Source organism: Artemia franciscana, chromosome 15, assembly GCF_032884065.1.
Source record: "Artemia franciscana chromosome 15, ASM3288406v1, whole genome shotgun sequence".
NCBI classification, from domain to species: Eukaryota; Metazoa; Arthropoda; class Branchiopoda; order Anostraca; family Artemiidae; genus Artemia; species Artemia franciscana.
In genome coordinates, this window is record NC_088877.1 from 4,163,329 (window position 1) to 4,183,191 (window position 19,863).

General features: G+C 35.6%; 1 protein-coding gene across 4 annotated transcripts in view; it reads right to left on the bottom strand.

Annotated features, from left to right (window-relative positions):
* Positions 1 to 19,863, bottom strand: part of LOC136036718 (coiled-coil domain-containing protein 39-like) — a gene marked incomplete in the record, with an annotated part of 149,037 nt that overhangs the window by 26,064 nt on the left and 103,110 nt on the right. For all 4 annotated transcript variants that reach the window (XM_065719061.1, XM_065719063.1, XM_065719064.1 and 1 more), the window contains 2 exon segments: positions 4,003 to 4,162; positions 16,087 to 16,177. In XM_065719061.1, coding sequence (XP_065575133.1) covers positions 4,003 to 4,162; positions 16,087 to 16,177 — 251 coding nt within the window.

Genomic DNA, 19,863 nt, shown 5'->3' on the forward strand with positions numbered 1-19,863 from the left:
TGCTCTCCAAAAGTTAGACTCCTGAGCAAATTTGTCTGATTTTCATGAAAAAGGGAGAAACACCCATGAAAGAATAACTGGATAAGTAATAGACATATATATTCATTGAAAGACATATATTCATTAATAAAATCGAATTCTCCTCGTGATTCTAAATATGTAGCATTTATTAGTTTTAAAGTTGCTCTCCAAAAGTTAGACTCCTGAGCAAATTTTTCTGATTTTCATGAAAAAGGGAGAAACACCCATGAAAGAATAACTGGACAAGTGATAGACATATATATTCATTGAAAGACATATATTCATTAATAAAATCGAATTCTCCTGGTGATTCTAAATATGTAGCATTTATTAGTTTTAAAGTTGCTCTCCAAAAGTTAGACTCCTGAGCAAATTTGTCTGATTTTCATGAAAAAGGGAAAAACACCCATGAAAGAATAACTGGACAAGTGATAGACATATATATTCATTGAAAGACATATATTCATTAATAAAATCGAATTCTCCTCGTGATTCTAAACATGTAGCATTTATTAGTTTTAAAGTTGCTCTCCAAAAGTTAGACTCCTGAGCAAATTTGTCTGATTTTCATGAAAAAGGGAGAAACACCCATGAAAGAATAACTGGACAAGTGATAGACATATATATTCATTGAAAGACATATATTCATTAATAAAATCGAATTCTCCTGGTGATTCTAAATATGTAGCATTTATTAGTTTTAAAGTTGCTCTCCAAAAGTTAGACTCCTGAGCAAATTTGTCTGATTTTCATGAAAAAGGGAGAAACACCCATGAAAGAATAACTGGACAAGTGATAGACATATATATTCATTGAAAGACATATATTCATTAATAAAATCGAATTCTCCTGGTGATTCTAAATATGTAGCATTTATTAGTTTTAAAGTTGCTCTCCAAAAGTTAGACTCCTGAGCAAATTTGTCTGATTTTCATGAAAAAGGGAGAAACACCCATGAAAGAATAACTGGACAAGTGATAGACATATATATTCATTGAAAGACATATATTCATTAATAAAATCGAATTCTCCTGGTGATTCTAAATATGTAGGATTTATTAGTTTTAAAGTTGCTCTCCAAAAGTTAGACTCCTGAGCAAATTTGTCTGATTTTCATGAAAAAGGGAGAAACACCCATGAAAGAATAACTGGACAAGTGATAGACATATATATTCATTGAAAGACATATATTCATTAATAAAATCAAATTCTCCTGGTGATTCTAAATATGTAGCATTTATTAGTTTTAAAGTTGCTCTCCGAAAGTTAGAAGCCTGAGCAAATTTGTCTGATTTTCATGAAAATGGGAGAAACACCCATGAAAGAATAACTGGACAAGTGATAGACATATATATTCATTGAAAGACATATATTCATTAATAAAATCAAATTCTCCTGGTGATTCTAAATATGTAACATTTATTAGTTTTAAAGTTACTCTCCGAAAGTTAGAAGCCTGAGCAAATTTGTCTGATTTTCACGAAAATGGGAGAAACACCCATGAAAGAATAACTGGACAAGTGATAGACGTATATATTCATTGAAAGACATATGTTCATTAATAAAATCAAATTCTCCTGGTGATTCTAAATATGTAACATTTATTAGTTTTAAAGTTGCTCTCCGAAAGTTAGAAGCCTGAGCAAATTTGTCTGATTTTCATGAAAATGGGAGAAACGCCTATGATTTTCATGAAAATGGGAGAAACACCCATGAAAGAACAACTGGACAAGTGATAGACATATATATTTATTGAAAGACATATATTCATTAATAAAATCAAATTCTCCTGGTGATTCTAAATGTGTAGCATTTATTAGTTTTAAAGTTGCTCTTCGAAAGTTAGAAGCCTGAGCAAATTTGTCTGATTTTCATGAAAAAGGGAGAAACACCCATGAAAGAACAACTGGACAAGTGATAGACATATATATTTATTGACAGACATATATTCATTAATAAAATCAAATTCTCCTGGTGATTCTAAATGTTTAGCATTTATTAGTTTTAAAGTTGCTCTTCGAAAGTTAAAAGCCTGAGTAGATTTGCCTGATTTTCATAAAAACGAAAGAAACACTACAGAAAGGACAAGTGCTGTTGATTACAATTACACTATGACATAGATCATGTTAGAAAACCATATATACTTCAATTTTTACTCTCCCTAAGGTTTTCTCCCCTTCCCCTGAATTTTGAAGAAAACACTTTTGGTATTTTCAATGAAAAACGTCTTTTTTGAATTTTCAATTGAAAAATACAACACATTTACCCCCCCCCCCTGCTAAAAAAAATTGTCTGTCCAATATATATCTTTGTGAACTGACAGCATTGGTGGCAGAGGTAAAGCTAACTAGGTTATGTGTACCCGAATCAATGAAATAGTATATATGCGAAATCTCAGGACCGACTTCAGAAATGATGTTGAAAGTTTTAGGTAATGAAGGAAAAGGAAGGTAAGTGTACTAAAGGAGGAAACTCAGCGACATATTTTTTATTCGTGAGAACATGTTTTTTTTTTTAAATTATAAATGCGCACTCTATTAGAATCTACAAGTTTTTTTACCGTTCGTTAAGGTGCACCTAGAGAAAGGGGAGGGTTTAGGGGGCTAATACATCCTACCCTCTTTGGGAAAAAAAATTAAACGTGTAGTTGTAACTTAAACAAAAAAGGAAGATATTGTTTGGCGAAAAGGGTGCATGTGTAGCTACATATAGGGGTAGGATTGGAAACAGTAATTTTACTTATGTTCTAACGTAGACTTTAAGTCAACGTAGTGTTGATTCTCCTTTGTATTCCTTGTTTTGTAGGTTTTTTTTATCTTTTTTATTTTCATATCTCAATCTCTTTGTATAGATGGTGCGGTTATAGCAACGTTGGATGCGGCTCTAGAAATGATGTATTGAAAGTAAAGTGCTCTTTATAAGTTTTCAGAGTGATTCAATAGTGACCATCCCATGTGCCATTTTTTTACCTCCAAAACTTCCAGAATACCTTTCTTAACAAAATAATCGAAAGATCTTATAAATATACCTCTGAGGACTACACAACCAACGCAAATCCGGGAACAATAGCTATAATTTGTGTCAACTTTAAAACTAATAAATGTTACATGTTTAGAATCACCAAAAGAAGTTGATTTTATTAATGAATATATGTCTTTCAATGAATATATATGTCTATCACCTGTCCTTTCAGTAATGTTTCTCCCATTTTCATGAAAACCAGGCAAATTTACTCAAGCGTTTAACTTTCGGAGAGCAACTTCAAAACTAATAAATGTTACATGTTTAGAATCACCAAAAGAAGTTGATTTTATTAATGAATATATGTCTTTCAATGAATATATATGTCTATCACCTGTCCTTTCAGTAATGTTTCTCCCATTTTCATGAAAACCAGGTAAATTTACTCAAGCTTTTAACTTTCGGAGAGCAACTTCAAAACTAATAAATGTTACATATTTAGAATCCCAGGAGAAACTGATTTTATTAATGAATGTTTGTCTTTCAATGAAGATTTAAGTCTATCACATATCCTTTCAGTAGTGTTTATCCCATTTTCTTGAAAATCAGGCACATTTACTCAGGCTTTTAACTTTCGGAGAGCAATTTTAAAACTAATAAATGTTACATATTTAGAATAACGTTGATTTTAGAGGAAGTTGGTTTTATAAATTAATATATGTCTTTCATCAAGTTTTGTTACTATTAATTTTTTTCTCCTAAGGAGGTGCAATAACCCTTTTCATTTCCGTTCCTCTGGCTAAATCCAACCGATGATATGATAATTTGCCACAAATGATCTAATATATTATAAAAAAAACACCCCTGTACTTGTTTTCCTTTCAAGTGCAAAATATAAGCTATATTGTGAACAGTCCTTATAGCCACAAAAAAAAAAAAAAAAAAAAAAAAAAAAAAAAAAAAAAAAAAAAAAAAAAAAAAAGACAGAATTCATAGTTTTGACCAAAAGATTATTCTCACCTGAAAGTGTTCCTCTAACTGCTATTGCTCTATAGCTGCTATTAGAAGCTTGAACTAAGTCTGCAGTATTTTTCAATGCTCTTAGATTATTCTTCAGTTCGTCCACTTCGTTTTCAAGGTTTAATAAACATTGCCTAACCTCTTCTTTCTCTTGTGCCAGCTTGAAAATAGATTTGGTCAAACTAGGATAGGCGAATGCTAGCATAACATCCTCAGGGGGGTAACAATTCACAAAAATACAGGGAGAGGGGGTGGAGAAAGGAAGATTTTTAGTATTTTAATGAAGAAAAAAGAAATAAATTTCAAAACCTGGAAAGAGGCGGTAGGGTTATTCTTTCTAATGAAAATACCCAAAATAGATATTCCTTTCTTCTAGATGAGCAGCATGCTCATTGAAAATGGTATCCATTCAAAATTTTGATGAGAAAATCTTGGTTTGGCATCTGAACCCCTTTCCTATCCCTATTCACACCCTTAAATGCCTGATTTAAATGATGGAGCTGTCAAATAATTCAGCACATTCTAATGAAGCTTACCGATGAAATTGTCTGTGAACAAGCGTTTCGTTTTGTGGACTGTATTTATCAAGTAGTTTGTGATAATATTACGGTGAAAGACCGAAATCTGATGAATGTTGATTTTCACCTGTAAAAGCCCGAAATAAGGATATTTAACACATATTTCGGACATACACCAAGCAACTATGTGCTTGTTGACATTCACCATGCACTAATTGTGAATGCTGAACATTTCTGAGATTTATAATCCTGAGATTCTAACCTAATTTGTAACCCATTTTTGAGATTTATAACCTAACCTGTGACCACTTGTCACTGACAAAGATGCCTGGTCAACAAACACTTAGTCGCTTGGTGTATGTCCAAAATATTTGTTAAATATCCTTATTTCGGACTTTCAACGGTGAATGTCAACATTAACAACATTTTGGTCTTTCAAGGTAACAAGAACACAGATCAGAGGCAACCAAAGACCGTGAATTGCGTAGGGAGTGAATAAATACTACTACTACTACTACTACTACTAATAACTCACTGCAGCACCAAGCCGCCTGAGGCCAACACAGCTACGCACGCTTCTCCTCCAACCTAATCTATTTAAAACCTCCCTCTTTACACCCTCCCAGGAAGTTTCCATTTCCTTTAAATCTTTATTTATGACATCTTCCCAACCCAGACAAGGACGACCTGCTTTCCGTGTAGCCCCAGACGGTTGGCCAAAAAGGACAATCTTCGGTAATCTGTCATCCTTCATCCGTAGAACGTGGCCTAGCCATCTCAACCTTTCTTTCATTATAGCCCCCAGAAAGCGGGATTGAACCACACTTTTCATACAACCTACTGTTTGAAATACGGTCAGTCAGCCGGGTACCCAGAACAATCCGTAGGCAATTTCTCTGGAAAACATCTAGTAAATTTTCATCTGTTTTTCGGAGTGCCCATGCTTCAGAGCCATATTTGACCACTGTCATCACTGTAGCTTCCAATATTCTAATCTTGGTTTGTAGACTTATCTTTCTATTCTTCCAAACTTTTTTTAACTGTGAAAAAACACCCTGGGCCTTAGCTATTCTACTTTTAACATCTTCACTGCTCCCACCATCTTTACTAATAATACTACCAAGGTAACTGAAGCTCCCAACCTGATCAATCTTTTCGTTACCTAATGTCACCTGTTCATCTTCACTTATTCCTAGCCTTAGTGACTTAGTCTTCTTAACATTAATTTTCATGCCATTTTAGCACCCTGAATTCGTAAAACCTCTAAAAATTGGTTCATTTTGCTCACACTTTCATCTAATATGCTTAAATCATCAGCATAATCTAAGTCCAGGAGCGTTCTTCCTCCCCATTTGATTCCATGGTCTCCAATTGCGTTTCCTGTGCTCCTTAAGACGAAGTCCATCAAAATGATCCATATATAGGGGGATAGAACACAACCCTGCTTAACTCCTGATTTAATACAAAACCAGTTGCTAACCTCATTTCCTACCTTAACGGCACCAGTATTATTCTCGTACATAGCGCAAATCACTTTAATGTATTTTTCAGGTATACCATATAACGACAAGACCTTTGTTAACGCTGTTCTATCAACAGAATCGAAAGCTTGCTCATAATCGATAAAACTAAGGACCAAAGGTGTTTGACAACGAAGGGACTTCTCAATTATTAACCTAAGAGTGAAAACATGGTCGACACATCCTCTACCTTTTCTAAAACCGCATTGTTCTTCCCTTAAAACTTTGTCTACAGCATGTCTCAGTCTAAAAAGTATCATATTACTCAGTAATTTGCTACCTACAGAGACCAGACTAATGCCTCGATAATTACGACACTCACTCTTGTCACCTTTCTTATACAGTGGTTTAATTAAGGTTTTCCTAAAATCATTGGGTACTTCCCCTTTTTCAAAAACCATGTTCATAATCTTCAGTAGCTTATTCCTAACCTCAGAGCCACCATATTTAAGAAACTCATTAATCATACTATCAGCAACTGGGGCCTTATTATTTTTTAATCCTTTTAGTACTGTCGCTAATTCTTCCTCACTAAACAAATCTTCCTTCACATCCAAGGTATCACAAACTTTTTCATTTTCATCTATATCTTTTCCTGCAACTGTATCTCGGTTTAGCACATTCTCAAGATGTTCCACCCATCTTTCTTTAACTTTCTCCTTATTACTAATTGTGGCCCCATTTCTATCTTTAACTGGGAGTAGTCCGGATTGGCTACTCCCTTTCAATTTATTAACATGCCAGTATAATATTTTACTATTATGCCGTCTAGCCGCATCTTCCAGATCCTCAGCAATTTTATCCATCGCCTCCACTTCACATCTCCTTAGTTCATATTTTAATGCTTTCTCCACTTTCTTTACATTCTTTTTGTTTTCATACGACCTATCACTCAGATAATTCTTATACAAACCCCATCTACTCTCTATTAAACCTAAAGCTTTTTCACTAATATTCCTAGTTGCAGTCTTAGCACTCTTCCTTAGGACACCATCAGCAACTTCACAAATTGCTTTTCTGAAATTATTCCATCCATCTTCCACATTGTCAAATTTTAAACTCTCAAGTTTAGTACTCAACTGTTCCTGGAATTTTTTTCTCAAATTTTCATCCTGAAGTCTACCAACATCATAACTTTCCAGGAGGGAGTTACCCTTCCGAAATTTCAGCTTTAAATTAACCTTAGACACTACTAGATGGTGATCTTTACTTTTAACATCAATAACGGCACTCCTATACACTTGAGTATCTTGTATTGATCCTGTTAGTCTTCTGTTTACAATAACATAATCAATAAGGTTTGCTGTCTTACCATCACGTGAATACCATGTCAACTTATGGGTCATTTTGTGACCAAACACCGTATTGGTTATAACTAGGTTGTTATACCTACAAAATTGCAAAAGCCTATAGCCATTACTGTTTTCTTTTCCTACACTAAATTTACCTAGGCTAGGATACCATCTATCCCTATTTCTACCAGCCTGGGCATTAAAATCTCCTAGCAAAACACCATATTTCTACCTGGTACCCTGTCTATTTGCTCCTGTAACTGTAAGTAAAATTCATCTGAGTCACTAGTATCTCCATCAGTTGGTTCAATGGGGGCATATACTACTATAACTGATACTCTAAACTTTTTAGTCATAAAATGAGCAATTATTATTCTATTATTAATACCTTCCCAGCCTAAACAAGACTTAGCAGCTTCCTTATTCATCATGAGCCCTACTCCCTGTCTATGTACCCCATCCTTCCTGCCTGAGTAAACAAATTCTATGTCACCTAATTTCATGCTTCCTATCCCTGGGATATGAGTTTCTGAAACTCCTAATAAATCCAGTTCAAACCGTCTGAATTCGTCAGTCAAAATGTCGATGCGATATTCATTTTTTAACGTCGTAACATTCCAAGTTCCAATTTTCATGTTCTTTAAATCTTTGAAATTATTTTGGCCTCAAGAAAAGCAGTGATCCCGGATACCAGTGCAGGATGGGGACCAACATATCTTCTCAAGTCTACACCGAAGCGCTTAAGCCGGCTTAGAACCGGACAGCAAGAAGTCCCTGGGACCTCCAGTAAGTTGGAGGCTTTGTGCAATCCTGGGCCCATCTTGGTCACAACATGGTTTTCAGCACTTGGCGATGCTCTTCTATCAACAAGAGTCGAAATCCTGCACAGACAGTCCCAAGCCTATTACCTCCGACTCATTATATATTCATGCCTACAAATATTATGCTACTACGGGGAGGCAGCCCATAGTAGATAAATCAGCTAGGAAGAGGTTTTTCAGCCCGAAAACGCCCATCAAAACAAACCAAGCCCAGAAAAATATCCAATAATCAGAATCCCGTACGAGTGCTGTGTTGTTTACTAGGCTATAGTTTCCTCGAGGGGCGCCACTCCTCAAGTGGGAAAAATTGACTGCAAGTTTCCCAGTCTTGCAGGTACCCCGAAAGGGTCGAGGCAGCCCTTTACAGAGGCCGTTGTCCATAAATCTGGATCTTACGCCCTGCCGCAGTTGTCCTCCTATAGAGGATCCTCCCACGATGGTGTTCTGCTTCACCATGCAATTTAACCCATTACTGGGAGAAGGTCTGTAACTCATCTGACGTGTGAACACGGCAGTGGGCCATGTTGAGTGTACATTTGAGGGGCCTTCTTCCTCCTCCACCTGTAATTATGACCCCCAGGGGAGGGTTTCCCAGTTTCTATTATGGACCCCACTGGGACAAGGTCCTACTTGGTCTAAGCCTCCTATGGAACTACTCTACCTATCTGTAGGGCATTCCCCTATCTGTTGTCCTCTACCAAAACCTAGCATGATTATCTAATAATTAACTAACTAATGCAACTAATAAATAGTTGCAGTAAATTGCAACTTTACTTTAATTTAGACTATAAAGTAAAGGACAAAAATAACACATACAAGCTCTGTTGTCCTCTGCTAAAACCTAGCAGGCAAACTAATAATTAATTAACTATTGCAGCTAATTAATATTGTAATAAAGTACAACTTTCCTTTTAATTTATACCATAAAATATAGAAAACACAAAAAAGCTCTATTGTCCTCTTCCACAACCTAGCATGTTAACTAATAATTAACTAATAAATAACCCATTTGGCCTGATTGCAACACCTCACAAGCCACACCTTATAGAAAACACCTTTAAGGCTTTAAATTAAGAAGACAACTTATTAGAAACCCTGCTAGTACTGCAAAAGTAGACCTAAGTAGCCAATTTAGCCTGTTTGAAACATCTCACAAGCCAACACCCTATAGAAAACGCCTTTGAGAATTTAAATGAATAAAAAACTTATTAGAAACTCTGCTGATACTGCAAAAGTAGACCTAAGTAGCCAATTTAGCCAGTTTGAAACATCTCACAAGCCAGAACCCTATAGAAAACACCTTTGAGAATTTAAATGAATAAGACTAATTAGAAACTCTGCTAATACTGCAAAAGTAGACCTAAGTAGCCAATTTAGCCTGTTTGAAACATCACAAGCCAACACCCTATAGAGAACACCTTTGAGAATTTAAATGAAGAAGAAAACTTATTAGAAACTCTGCTAATACTGCAAAAGTAGACCTAAGTAGCCAATTTAGCCTGTTTGAAACATCTCACAAGCCAAAACCCTATAGAAAACATCTTTGAGAATTCAAATGAAGAAGAAAACTTATTGAAAACTCTGCTAATACTGCAAAAGTAGACCAAGTAGCCAATTTAGCCTGTTTGAAACATCTCACAAGCCAACACCCTATAGAGAACACCTTTGAGAATTTAAATGAAGAAGAAAACTTATTACAAACTGCTAATACTGCAAAAGTGGACCTAAGTAGCCAATTTAGCCTGTTTGAAACATCTCACAAGCCAACACCCTATACAGAACACCTTTGAGAATTTAAATGAATAAGAAAACCTATTAGAAACTGCTAATACTGCAAAAGTAGACCTAAGTAGCCAATTTAGCCTGTTTGAAACATCTCACAAGCCAACACCCTATAGAGAACACCTTTGAGAATTTAAATGAATAAGAAAACTTATTAGAGACGGCTAATACTGCAAAAGTAGACCTAAGTAGCCAATTTAGCCTGTTTGTAACATCTCACAAGCCAACATCCTCATACTGGTTTTTCAAATGTCGATATTTTCGGTATCTTTATGATGGTTTGAGAACAATTATTAAATAGATTGCACCTTAATAAAAGCGGAAAATAGTGCTGATGAGTCTGAATCGCTCAATTTAAAACTTGTATATTCAGATACCCCCCCCCTCCACTGAAATATGAAAAATAGCAAAAGTATGTATATTCTTTAACATATGTTGGCCACAAAAATACTTTTATCTTGTCAAAGTTGACTGCCTCTCAAGTTGGATTTCAGCTGCAGTAAGGAAGCCAGAATTTAATTTTTGGCCTAGAAAAATGCTGTTATTGTCCATTATTTACCGTTTTATATACTGTTTTATAACCAAAATAGTGGTCTTGCCTCTTAGTATATGATATATTTACAAATATAACCGAATGGCTAATATATCCCTTATGTCTCCGGTGGTATACCTAAGGAATTCAACCAAAGCCAGCTTTTATGCTTCTCCAAGATTACGTATTCAGAGGTCAACTTAACACATGGTATGACACGGATGGTAAGTACTGCCAAGTAACTACTATGCACTATATTTGTATTTTTTGTCTTCCTTAGTCCCTAGGAATATAAGTAAAGCGATGTGTTCCAGTGCGGTATGGGGTTTCATAAACTTGTTTCGGCAATACCATCGCTGTTGTGGAACCTAGTATAAGACAACTTTTGATCACACTTTATTGCAATTCGAAAAGGGCATTTTTTTCCGGGCATTTGTCGGGTCTCTGGGACCTTTGGGATTTTTTGAATTGTCTGCTGTTTTTGTTTTTTATATTTATTGAATAAAAGAATTTGAACTTGAAAGATTGATTGATTTACCTCATAGGCAATAAAATTCAAATAAAAAATTCCCTTTCATTCTTCCCAGCCTTTCCATTCCAGGAGTAGCCCCCAATGTGCATTTTTAGGTCAAATATGGCACTTTATAAAGGTGTTGTAAACTTGTTTCGGTAATACCATCGCTGTTGTGGAACCTAGTACAAGACAACTTTTGATTACACTTTATTGCAATTCGAAACGAACATTCTTTCCCGGGCATTTGACGGGTCTCCGGGCCCTTTGGATTTTTTTTGGATTGCTTGTTTTTTTTTTTGGTTTTTTACATTTATTGAATGAAAGAACTTGAAATTAAAAGATTGATTGATTTACCTTATACGTAACAAAATTCAAATAAAAAAATCCTCTTTAATTCTTCCCAGCCTTTTCATTCCAGGAATAGCCCCCAATGTGCATTTCTTAGGTCAAAGATGGCACTTTATAATGGTGTTGTAAACTTGTTTCGGCAATATCATCGTTGTTGTGGAACCCAGTACAAGACAACTTTTGATTACACTTTATTGCAATTCGAAACGAACATTTTTTCCTGGGCATTTGACGGGTCTTCGGGCCCTTTCGATTTTTTTTGGATTGTTTGGGTTTTTGGTTTTTAATATTTATTGAATAAAAGAACTTCAACTTGAAAGATTGATTGATTTACCTCATAGGTAATAAAATTCAAATGGCACTCATATGGCACTTGTGACGAGGCAAGAAGAGCTAAGAGCCAAGAGCTCAAATGGTATTAGCTCTAACGAAATTCTAAGAATCAATAAATTGATTTAAAAGGAAAATCAGAGGCTTAATGCCGGTCAGGATTTAAAATAAGAGCTCTGGGTCACGATATCATTCTAAATATCAAATTTCATTAAGATCCGATCGCCCACCCGTAAGTTATAGATACCTCATTTTTCTAATTTTTCCTCTCCCTTTAGCCCCCCAGATGGTCGTTTCTGGGAAAACGACTTTATCAAGTCAATTTGTGAAGCTCCCTGACACGCCTACCAATTTTCATCGTCCTAGCACGTCCAGAAGCAACAAACTCGCCAAATTACTGAACCCCTCCCCCCAACTCCCCAAAGAGAGCGAATCCAGTACGGTTACGTCAATCACGTATCAAGGACATTTGCTTATTCTATCCACCAAGCTTCATCCCGATTCCTCCACTCCGAGTGTTTTCCAAGATTTCCCCCTCCAACTCCTCATAATGCAAAAGATCTGGTCGGGATTTGAAATAAGAGCTCTGAGACATGAATTCCTTCTAAATATCAAATTTCATTAAGATCCGATCACCTATTCGTAAGATAAAAATATCCCAATTTTCACGTTTTCCAAGAATTCCGGTTTCCCCTCCAACTCCCCTCAATGTCAAAGGATCTGGTCGGAATTTAACATTAGAGCTTTGAAGCACAAGATCATTCTAAATATCAAATTTAATTAAGATCTGGTCACCCTTTCGTAAGTTACAAATACCTCATTTTTCCAAATTACCCCCCCCCACCCCCCAACTCCACCAAAGAGAGCAGATCCGTCCGGTTATGTCAGTCACGTATCTTAGACAGGTTTTTATTCTTCCCGTCCAGTTTCATCCTGATCTCTCCGCTATAAGCATTTTCTAAGATTTCCGCCCCCCCCAACTGCCACCCTCCCAATGACGCTGGATCTAGTTGAGATTTCAAATAAGAGATCTGAGTTACGAGGTCCTTCTAAATATGAAGTTTCATGAAGATCCAATCACTCCTTCGTATGTTAAAAATACGTCAATTTTTCTAATTTTTCAGAATTACCCCCCCCCCCCAAATAGATAGGATCCGTTCCAATTATGTAAACCACGTATCTAATACTTCTGCTTATTTTCCCACCAAGTTTCATCCCGATCCCTCCAATCTAAGCGTTTTCCATGATTTTAGGTCCCCCCAAACTCCCCCAATGTCACCAGATCCGGTTCGGATTTAAAATAAGAGCCTTGAGACACGATATCCTTCTAAATATCAAATTTCATTGAGATCCGATCACCCTTTCATAAGTTAAAAATAGCTCATTTTTTCTAATTCTTAAGAATTAACCCCCCCCCAACTACCCCAAAGAGAGCGGATCCGTTCCAGTTATGTCAATCATGTATCTAGGACTTTTGCTTATTTTCCCACCAAGTTTCATCCCGATCCCTCCACTCTAAGTGTTTTCCAAGATTTTAGGGTTCTCCCTCCCAACTCCCCCAACTCCAACTCCAATGTCACCAGATCCGGTTGGGATTTAAAATAACAGCTTTAAGACACGATATCCTTCCAAACATAAAATTTCACTAAGATCTGATCAACCGTTCGTAAGTTAAAAATACTTCATTTTTTTCTATTTTTCCGAATTAACGGGCCCCCTACTCCCCCCAGAGGGTCAAATCGGAAAAAAGACCGTTTCTAATTTAATCTAGTCCGGTCCCTGATATGCCTGCCAAATTTCATCGTCCTAGCTTACCTAGAAGTGCCTAAAGTAGCGAAACCGGGACCGACAGACCGACAGACAGACAGACCGACATACCGACAGAATTTGCGATTGCTATATGTTACTTGGTTAATATCAAGTGCCATAAAAATCCCTTTCATTCTTCCCAGCCTTTTCATTCCAGGAATAGCCCCCAATGTGCATTTTTTAGTCAAAGATGGCACTTTATAATGGTGTTGTAAACTTGTTTCGGCAATACCATCGCTGTTGTGGAACCTAGTACAAGACAACTTTTGATTACACTTTATTGCAATTCGAAACGAACATTCTTTCCCGGGCATTTGACGGGTCTCCGGGCCCTTTGGATTTTTTTTGGATTACTTGTTTTTTTTGGTTTTTTACATTTATTGAATAAAAGAACTTAAACTTGACAGATTGATTGATTTACCTCATAGGTAGTAAAATTCAAATAAAAAATCGCTTTCATTCTTCCCAGCCTTTTCATTCCAGGAGTAGCCCCCAATGCGCATTTTTTAGGTCAAATATGGCACTTTATAATGGTGTTGTAAACTTATTTCGGCAATACCATCGCTGTTGTGGAACCTAGTACAAGACAACTTTTGACCACATTTTATTGCAATTGGAAACGGGCATTTTTTCCCGGGCAATTGACGGGTCTCTGGGCCCTTTGGAATTTTTCTGGATTTTTTTTTATATTTATTGAATAAAACAGCCTGAACTTGAAAGATTGATTGATTTATCTCATAGGTAATAAAATTCAAATAAAAAGTCCCTTTCACCGTTCCCATACTTTTCATTCCAGGAATAGCCCCCAAAGTGCATTTTTCAGGTGAAATATGGCACTTTATAATGGTGTTGTCAAGTGAAATTCACAAAATGTGATCATACATAAAAATTAGCTTTTAAATTAGCCCTTGAAAAGCTCTCTATGACGTTTCGGTTTCACTCTAACGATGAAGAAAACAGAAGAAAAGAAACAGATTAAGAAGAAAAGAAACAGGGTCTTCCGTCATTGCTATCGATGCAAAAAAGTTATTTGTTTGTTTTTGGTTCCTCTAAAGATGAAGAAAAAAAGAAAATGAAGTAGAAAAGAAACAGATGAAGAAGAAAAGGAAAAGATAAAAAGAAAACAGAAGAAAAGAAACAGACGAAGAAGAAAAGAAACAGAGTCTTCCATCATTGCTATCGATGTAAAAAAGTTATTTGTTTTTGTTGGTTCCTCTAACGATGAAGTCCCTCTAACGATGAAGAAAAAACAAAATGAAGTAAAAAAGAAACAGAGTCTTCCATCACTGCTATCAATGCAAAAAAGTTATTCTTTTTGTTGGTTAAGTTGCAAAGCTGTAGTTTTCCTGTTGAGGGTTTTTGACAATGACGTTTACAATGATATACTCTTCATTTCGCTTTGACACCATTTCTGACAGGTTCCAGATTATTTTTTTAAATTTGTGTATGTTTTTTTTTTTTTTAAATTGACATTTTATTATTTGTACCTATCAAATTAAAATAATAGCTATCATTCCTATATTAGCTAAGAATGACATGTTTTTCTCATAAAACAGATTTTTAACGTATTTTTAAACTTTCAGCTACAATGGGACGTAGATTCTACGACCCTGCCATCTCATCACCCTTTTCCCTGTCACGCCTCATCTCTTAGTATCTTTCCACGCTACTCATCATCTATATTAACAAACCATCCAAATCAACATTCGAAATGACCCTCCTCACCCCTCCCTACCAACAGAAAAAAATTACTAATATCTTATTAAGTACCCTTTTATTTTTCTATCCAAATATAGTAAGTAATATTACCTAGATTGAAGCAACCATTATTATAGCTTCTTGGAGGATCTTTCTGGAAATCGTTACCGACGAGTAGCAGGGCGAGTGGGCATCCTTTACATTTGAATAGAAAAGCAAGAGGGTATTTATTAAAAGATTAGTAATTTTTTCTGTTGGTAGGGAGGGGTGAGGAGGGTCATTTTGAATATTGAATTGGGCGGTTTGTTGAAATAGATGGTGAGTAGTGTGGAAAGGTACTAAGAGATGGGGCGTGACAGGGAAAAGGGTGATGAGATGGCAGGGAGGTAGCAGCGCTGTGGCGCTTGGGGGGGTATTGAAATGATATTGCTGAAAGAGTCTGATTTGTTGTTAGGCTGTATTTTTGCTCTTCTTTCTTTTTCTTTGAAGAAATTGGCTGGCATGTTATGCTGTATGATAGCAAAATGTCTTTTTTTCATAAGTGCAGCGATCAAAAAATAAAAAACAAAATAACAAAAAAGTGTTTTTTTCTACTTGCACACAAAGAAATCAAAACCTATCCTAAACATATCATTTTGCAATCCCATTATTTAGAACTGTTTTATTCTTACAATTGTTTGCTATTCTAATTAAGTTTTAGCTTTTCAAATCTATTTGATAAACTATTTAATGAAGTCAAAAGCTGTTTCAAATAATAGCAAATTTAAATTCAATTCATGAACTTACTTAAAGAACTACTTCAGGATTCAAAGGGTATTTCAAATTGAATTAAATAACATATTTAAAGGACTATTTTGAACAACTCAGTGAAAAGTAGATATGTAAGTAAAACCCATAGAAACAAAAGAAACAAATAATACCTTGATTATGCAGTACGCTTCAGACTTGATCTCTGATTGGGGTATATTTTCTTCTTCACCGGAAGTTATACTTTTCATCACAAGCTCATACCTAAGAAAAGAAAAGAAAACCTGGTATTTAACATTTTTCCTTGCATTTTCTTTTTTTAGTAGATTGCCGCTGTATCTTAAAGATTAACTGTATAAACAAAAACAATCCCTTGATTAAGAATCGAAATAATATTTTTCTTAATGGACTGTATAATTTTTTCCTTAATTTCTTCAAGAAAAGGAACTACAATAAAGAGCCATCAGTACAAAAAGGTAACCAAAAATACAAGGAATAAAAGCTATGAAATAATATGAATTTTATTAGTTCTGAAAATGTATTAAATTGAAGGGTTCTCAACAAAAATCCTTAGAAAAGGTAAATTAGCAAACCTTCAGAAAAAAGGGGACATCCTCCAAATTTTTTCTGATCGTTATGACAATTGCTCTATCCAATCTTGGATACCCTTCAGCCTCTCTGCAGGATTTTCAAGCTCCTAATTACAAAACGTAAAATTTCTTATTGTTCCCGCCAGGGATGTGTTTTTAATATTTTTTTTTTCACTAGGGTTGATCACGACACGCTACCAATTTTCAAGATAAATACTTTTCATCTTTTTTTATTGCTTTTCATCACAGTGTCACACCTAAGAAAAGAACACAAAATAAGTAGTACTAAATAATTATCATTGTTGTCAATATTTTATTAAAATTATCATAATAGGATAAAATGCTATTTAAATAAAAATCTTTTATTAAAAATCGAAATGCGTATTAATTTTGTTTTTATATAAAATTTATTACGAATAAAAATCTACTTCCCAGGGCGATCACACAGTTCCTTGTAATGAGCAATAAGTAAAGACCACCCGTGCTGTTAGTTACCGAAACTTTTAAGAATGGAAATTTGGACAAATAATACACACAGTGTTGTTAGCTTTTTAGTCAATGAATATGTCCGTTGAGCATCCAAAAGTGTCGTTTTCAGCCAAATTATATCCACGTTTTGTCTAATATATAATATGTCCATAATGCCGTAATGAATTTCAGGAGCTAGTTTCTTTACGACTTGTAAACTTCTTTCAAAGTGGTCAGTTAACAACAAATATAACGAAAATGAAAAAAAAAATTCATTTAATGCTTTGAAACCACAAACTCACAAAATCATGTAAACAGTAAATCTACTTGTGGGAGCTTAAGGCTCTTCTTCCTGTAAGAGTTCCTCTTGACAGGGATGGTTGGTATGAGGGTCAGCAGTTTCACTTCCTTTGGTTGCTTTTTTCTAATCAGAATACTTCTTGTCCTTGTCAGCAGATACACCAGGAGCCAAGCGACGTTGAAGAGCATTAAATAAGCTGGGTTATGACTCTTGGGTTTGACACTTTTGACTCTTGAAAAGAGCACTAGAAATTTCAATTTCCAATTGCATTAGCTCATTTCTTTCTATGCAAAGTGACTTGCTCTTTACTTCAGCATTGCTATTGCGCTGCTTATGATTTCTTGTCCTTTTGAGTTTTAATTATCATAGGAATTTAGACCTGCTGAATTTATTTCTGGTTTGTTATATGCTCTCTGGACTATTTTGAACGAAGTGGCTGACTCTCAAGGTTCTAGACATTTAACCACATCCCAAAAAATATCCCCCAGAAAATACCCCCTGCAAAAATTAGGCCCTGCGTAAAATGCCCGCCGCGGAATATACTCCCCCAGAAAATACCCGCGCCCCGTCACGTAAAATACCCTTATGGAAAATAAGGTTTGTCCGATTTAGGATTTTTATCTGAGTTTTTTTTTTTAGTGGAAGTGTCGTAGAAACCTTGAAAAAAAACGCAAATCCATTTTTGTTGAAATGACTTCCATGTGAACTTAAGCGAAGTTGGAATTTTCAGGTAGATCCTTACAGGGGGGGGGGGATTTTCAACGGAAGAAATTTTCCATGAGAGTTTATCACCAGGAGAAATTATCGATGGGAAATTTTCGGCGGGAGAGTGTTTCCATTGGGGGGAGGAATATTTTCCGCAAAGGGTGATTCCCCTGTGACCTTAAAAAGGATCAGAAGCACAACAAAGCAAGTCTTTCTTCAAACAAAAGTATGCTAATGATTATTTTGTTCAGCATATTTGAAAGGTCCTGTGATTATGCTTTTGTGGGTGACCCCCTCCCCCTAAGCTTTAAGGGAAAGGGCAAGTTTTTCCTACTGAAAGTATGGAGCAACATTAAAGCTTAAAACGAATAGAAATTGTTTCGTATATGACAGGGCTACCCCCTCCTCAATACCTAGCTCTTTGCGCGTATGTTAAACCTTTTGCCCCAATTACTTAAGAACCATTCTTGAAACACAGAGGCCATGCAATTAGAATTAAAACCTTTTTAAAAGTTTTTACATATTTTAGCGAGAAGAGAGGGGCATCGAGGAAGGGGAAGCCCCCCTTATTAGAGAATAATTTCTATTCGTTTTAAATTTTGAAGTTGCTCCATACTGTAAGTAGAAAAAACTGTTTGTTTATTTATTTGATTAGGTATGGTAACAATTTTTTGTCTATTTCAGACCAAGGCACTTAGTGTAGAAAGGATTGTCGTAGAAATTTCGAAAGCGGCTCGATTGGAAATTAAAAGTTCTAGTGCTCTCTAAAAATCAAACTAGACTGGGTGGTAACCAGTCCCCCCACCCGTCATTTGCCCAAATATGTCCAATCAAAATTTTAAGATTGCCATTTTTTCAACATGTTTTAAAGGTTCAGAGATCGTGCTTTTTGGATGACAGTCCCCCCCCCCTGCCCAAAGCTTCCAGGGCAAGGGTTTTGATATTTACTAGTTCCCCATTATTAACATATAAGTTTCTTATTGAAGGGGTGGTCATATAAACTTTGGAGGGTGCTCAATGGATTGGAAATCAGAATTTCTAGTGCCATTTTTAAGAGTCAGCAGAGGTCAGAGGGCAACTAGCCACCCTCCTCCACCCACGTCCTCTTTTCCCTAGATGCAGCCGACAGAAATTTGGAGATTATAATAGCTCTCATAATAAAAGTGTAGACCAGAGATATTCCCAAATGAAAGTGCACTAAGAAAATTTTTTCGCCCGAGCTCATCCGTAAAAATCCGATTCTTGAAACACAATGGCCTTTTAGTTAGAATACTAAGATTTTTTTTTTTATTCTATAAGAAACTTTGTCGTCACCCGTGAGAAACTCGTAGAATTTGACAACGCTTTCGTCCGTAAAAACTGAAAAAACAAGAATTTGTCGGTTCCAAGCAAACTACCCTTTCAAAGGAAAACTAAACCTTCTTAAACTTTTGGTGCCATATGTTTTTAGGTTAATTTTGATGATTTTTCGCCTACATTTTTTTGTCTTCTTTTGTTTTTAATTGGGTGCCCCCTACTAGCGAAAATTGCAGCAGTGTCCGCGACCGTTCTTCTGGCAAAAACTAACTTTTAAACATAGGAGCTTGGAACCTCTATAGCAGGGTTCTCTACTACACTGAAGCTGATGGTGTAATTTTTTTTTTAAGATTCTTTGAATTTTAGGGGGTATTTTCCATCTTTTTGGAAAATTTTGCAAATTTTCTCTGACTCATAGCCTTTCATAGGCAACACTAAACTTAATGAATATTATATTTTTGAAATCTGAAGAATAAGCTAATTGTTTTGATAAATCTACTGATGTCAGTATTGATTGCAGATTGTCAAAAATTCTACTTTTCCTTTTATTACCTTTATCTTTTCAGCTGGTAATATTTGATAGATAAATA